The following is a 4,798-nucleotide window of genomic DNA, read 5'->3' as shown; positions in this document are numbered from 1 at the left end:
TTTTTTTTTTTTTTTTTTTGAGAAGGAGTCTCACTCCATTGCCCAGGCTGGAGTACAGTGGGTTGATCTCACCTCAGTACAACCTCTGCCTCCCAGGGTCAGGCGGTTATCCTGCCTCAGCCTCCTACGTAGCTGGGACTACAGGTGCACACCACCATGCCTGAATAATTTTTGTATTTTTAGTAAAGATGAGGTTGCACCATGTTGGCCAGACTGGTCTCAAACTCCTGACCTCAAGTGATCCATCCACTTTGGCCTCCCAAAGTGCTGGGATTACAGGCATGAGTCACTGTACCCACCCACAGTTTTTCTTTTTTGAGACAGGGTCTCACTCTGTCGCTGATGATCTCGGCTGATTGCAACCTCTGCCTCCCAGGCTCAAACCATCCTCCCACCTCAGCCTCCCTAGTAGTTGAAACTACAGGCGTGCACCACCTTTTTAGGAGAGATGTGGTTTCACCTTGTTGCCCAGGCTGGTCTCTAACTCCTGGGCTCAAGTGATTCACCTGCCTCAGTCTCCCAAAATGCTGGGATTATGGAAATGCGCCTCTGCGCCCAGCCTGATGTTCTTTATATGTTATGAAAAATAATCTTTATAATATATTGTTGCAGATTGCTTTTTTTCCAGTTTGTCATTAGACTTTGTATATGAGGCTTATGATGTGTGTTTCCCATGCAAATATTCTTTTTATGTCTTCAAATTTAACATTCTTTTCTCGTGTTGTGTTTGGAGTTAGAAAATGCCACTCTTGGCTGGGTGTGGTGGCTCACGCCTGTAATCCCAGCACGTTGGGAGGCTGAGGCAGGCCGATCACCTGAGGTCAGGCATTCGAGACCAGCCTGGCCAACATGGTGAAACCTCATCTCTACTAAAAACAAACAAACAAACATTAGCTGGGTGTGGTGGCACACCAACTAATTACTCCTGAGTAATCCCACCAACTCAGGAGGCCCAGGCACGAGAATCGCTTGAACCCAGGAGGTGGAGGTTGCTGTGAGCCAAGATCATGCCATTGCATTCCAGCCTAGACCACAGAGTGAGACTCTGTCTCAAATAAAAAAAAGAAAATGCCGCTCTTCTCACACCAGGTTACAGAGGGATTATCAGGCTTCTCTCCTGGTCTAAGGATGTCCGGCTACACGCATTCATGTGACTAATACTTTTTCTTACTAAATTAACTAGATTAGGTGGCCCGAAATATTTGAAGTAAAAAGAGTCTTAGTTTTTCTTATGCAGCTTATATTGGACTGATTGCTTTTACAGCCTCAATGTGTTTCAGTGAACTGTAACTTTTGTTTCTGCTTGAGGTTCTAGTACCACAACCTGACCCATGGGCACCCTTTCGTCTCCTCCTCTGACCTTTGGGCACTGCTCGAGAGTCTTTGGAAGCATCTTTTCCATTGAGAGGAGAGATGTTTGGGGCCTACCTGAATGTTCTCTGCTTAAGACACACAGACTCAGTTATTCTCCAAGGAACCTCCGTGCCTCATAGAAGCCAGTATTGAGTTCCCTATCTGGGTGCTTTTCTGTTTTTTTCAACAGTTACCAGTTTTTTGGGTTTTTTTTTTTTTTTTTTTTTGGTTTTTTTCGGAGATGGGGTTTTTGCCATGTTGGCCAGGCTGGTCTCGAACTCCCGGCCTTAAGTGATCCACACACCTCGGCCTCCCAAAGTGCTGGAATTACAGTCATAAGCCGCCATGTCTGGCCTACAGTGACCAGTTTTAAAGTACTCTAGCAATGGGGCTGGAAAAGGATAGATTTTTAAATTACGGCTGGATGCGGTGGCTCACACCTGTAATCACAGCACTTTGGGAGTCCAAGGTGGCTAGATCACTTGAACCCAGGAGGTCGAGATCAGCCTGAACAACATAGTGAGACCCCGTGTCTACAAAAAAATGTTTGTTTGTTTGTTTGTTTGTTTGTTTTTGAGACGCAGTTTCACTCTTGTTGCCCAGGCTGGAGTGCAATGGCATACTCTCGGCTCACCATAACCTCTGCCTCCCGGGTTCAAGCTATTCTCCTGCCTCAGCCTCCCGAGTAGCTGGGATTACAGGCATGCACCATCATGCCCAGCTAATTTTGTATTTTTAGTAGAGACGGGGTTTCTCCATGTTGGTCAGGCTGGTCTTGAACACCCAACTCAGGTGATCTGCCCACTTCGGCCTCCCAAAGTGCTGGGATTACAGGCATGAGCCACTGTGCCCGGCCAATAACTTGTTTTTTAATCTGTTATCACTGTGACATTAACCCAGAATAGCTGTACTAGTATCAACACTAAACTCCTGGGTAAGCAATGACATTTCATGTTTTGGTTGTCATAGGTAATCATTCTTTGAATACTTTTTTTTTTTTTTTTTTTTTTTTTTGAGATAGGGTCTTGCTCTGTCTCCCAGGCTGGAATGCAGTGGCACAATCATGGCTCACTGTAACTTCAACCTCCTGGACTCAAATGATCCTCCCACTTCAGCCTCCTGAGTAGCTGGGACCACAGGCATGAGCCACCAGACCTGGCTAGTTTTGTATTTTTTGTAGAGACAGGGTCTTACTATGTTGGTCTCAAACTGCCGGGCTCAAGCAATGCTCCCTGCTCAGCCTCCCCATGTGCTGGGATTACAAGTGTGAGCCGCTGCTGCTGGCCCTGGGAGAACATTTTACTGAAGTCTTCAGGCAGATTGTTTCATCAAGCAGCACTTGCATCTTTTTTCCACTTGATTCTGGTCACAGAAATGCTGTTCTATGTGTTCTCCCTTCATTTGAATTTTGAAGGTGCCGGTGCAGGTAACTGAAAGCTCGGGCTTGGTGCGAGCTTAGTAAGCAGCCAGTGCAAGCCATGCTCTGTGGCAGGAAGGAGGAGGGAATGTGTGGGAAACCTGGTGGGACGTCCACAGCAGGCCCAAGGATGCATGTGGCTGCCCCGGCCCCTGAGTGACGGCAGGGAGGACCGTGGGTCCAAAGTTGATGTCTGAGTGGACCCAGCCTGGCGTGTGACCTTGGACTCAGGCTCTGAGGCTGCTCTCTCCGCTGCTTACTGCCTGGGAACCATCGCCTTACTGTGAGCCTGGCCCGGTGACCACACACTCATAGACTGTCAAACACCTATCCCTGTCCACCACTCCCGGCCTGTGGGCCTCTTTTCCTTCTTCCCCTGCTCATTCCTCTCTGCCGACTCCCTATTCTGTGCTGAGGCTGGTGCTGTGGTTGATGGGGACACTCTTTCCTGAGCGCTTGCTGGGTGCTGGCCCAGCACCCAGTGCACCTGAGGAGGTGGGCGTGGCCATCTTCATTTCCCCGCAAAGAAACTGAAACCCAGAGAGGCCCAAGATTTGTCCGCTGCCAGGGAGCTACCAGGGTGGCAGAGGCAGAACTTAGCATCCTGTGTGTCTTACTCCCAAGCGGGAGCCTTATCTGTGGACTGCTGCTGCCTCCCTGATTCCACATTCCCAAAGAGCCCGGAGGCACTGCCGCCCTCTTCTGCACTCCCAGCCTGAGGCGCCCAGCCGTCTCCGTGCCGTGGCCCCTGGCGCTGTGGCCGGGGGCGGAGGGCCGGTGTGGACCGCCTCTGTTCTCTCTCTGCTCATTGTCTGGTTGACTGAGATGGGACTTTTGGTATTTTTTGGTGCCCTTTTTTCACCTCCTATTTCCATACAACGTATTACCAAATTTGTAAAGAAACTTTTACTTTTTTTATTTCAGAACAATTTTTAAATTTACAGAAAAGCCATAAAGGTAGTACAGAGTATTCCACGTCCCCCCTACCCCGGGCTCCCTACCCTGGTTCCCTCCACTGTGAACAGCTTACGTTGCTACTGGGTGCACTGGGTCTCTAGGGCTACCACAACAAAGTACCACAAACTGGGTGGCGTCAAATGCAGGAAGGTACCCCCCAAGACCACGCTGGGAGGAAGGGAGAGGACGTGAGGTGGAAGTTGCCCAGCAGGCCCAACCTCCAAAGCACTGCCAGGAGTGAATGGGCTTAGACCTGGGTTCGGGGGTGATTCAAAGGCAGGGACTGGGTCTACCTTCAGACCTCATGCTGTGCCCTGGGCCGGGGCAGGACCAGGCAGGGAAGCCGGTGCAGACCCACTCACTGTGGCAGGTCCACTGTCTGAGCAGATGGCCAAGCTGATGCTGCAGCATGCGGAGACACGGCTCCGGGAGGACAGGTCCAGGAAGCAGCTGGTGGAGCAGGTGATAGAGGGGCAGAAGAACGTCAAGGCCGCCCAGACAAAGCTTGCAAAGGGCCGACGGCAGACAGGTAGTCAGGAGCCAAGTGTCACTGGCCCAGCCCCGTTCTTCCCCACTCAGGTGCTGGGTTACCACCCTTTCCTGAGCCAGCTACTATAGCTGTCAAGGGTCACGGGGCCCCTTAAGGGAGGTACTCCCAAGTGGCCGCACTGAGGCCAGGGGCCTGGCTGGGGAACCCTGGGGGAGGTGCCTCCCTGTCCAGCGCCTGCCCTGACACCCACCGGCCACCTCAGCTCCTGGCTTGGCCCCCAAGTTCAGGAGGTGATTGAGGAGAGTCGGGGGCTGCTGCGGCGCAGGGCGCAGGCGGCCCAGGAGGAGCAGCGGCGCCGTTGTGAACTCATCTCCCAGCTGCGCGCACTTGAGACGCAGCCCACGCGCAAGGGCAAGCTCGTGGACCTGACCCAGGTGAGGACACAGTCCTGGACAGGCCCATGCCTCAGGGAGCCTCCGTGCTGGCACTGCCATGGGAGGCAGTTTCCAGGGTTCCCACCAGCGCCACAGGTGGGTCTTGCACCACCTGAAACCTGGCCTGCCACCCTCTGTGACTGAGCA

General features: G+C 52.0%; 1 protein-coding gene across 1 annotated transcript in view; it reads left to right on the top strand.

Annotated features, from left to right (window-relative positions):
• Positions 1-4,798, top strand: part of CFAP99 (cilia and flagella associated protein 99) — a 42,593-nt gene that overhangs the window by 34,048 nt on the left and 3,747 nt on the right. The window contains exons 11-12 of the mRNA XM_011970838.1: positions 4,115-4,256; positions 4,500-4,651. Coding sequence (XP_011826228.1) covers positions 4,115-4,256; positions 4,500-4,651 — 294 coding nt within the window. The remainder of the gene's footprint in view (positions 1-4,114; positions 4,257-4,499; positions 4,652-4,798) is intronic.

The sequence above is a fragment of the Mandrillus leucophaeus genome, unplaced genomic scaffold (assembly GCF_000951045.1).
Source record: "Mandrillus leucophaeus isolate KB7577 unplaced genomic scaffold, Mleu.le_1.0 Scaffold98, whole genome shotgun sequence".
NCBI classification, from domain to species: domain Eukaryota; kingdom Metazoa; phylum Chordata; class Mammalia; order Primates; family Cercopithecidae; genus Mandrillus; species Mandrillus leucophaeus.
The sequence above is the reverse complement of the archived record's forward strand: the minus strand, read 5'-3'. Positions and strand labels throughout refer to the sequence as shown.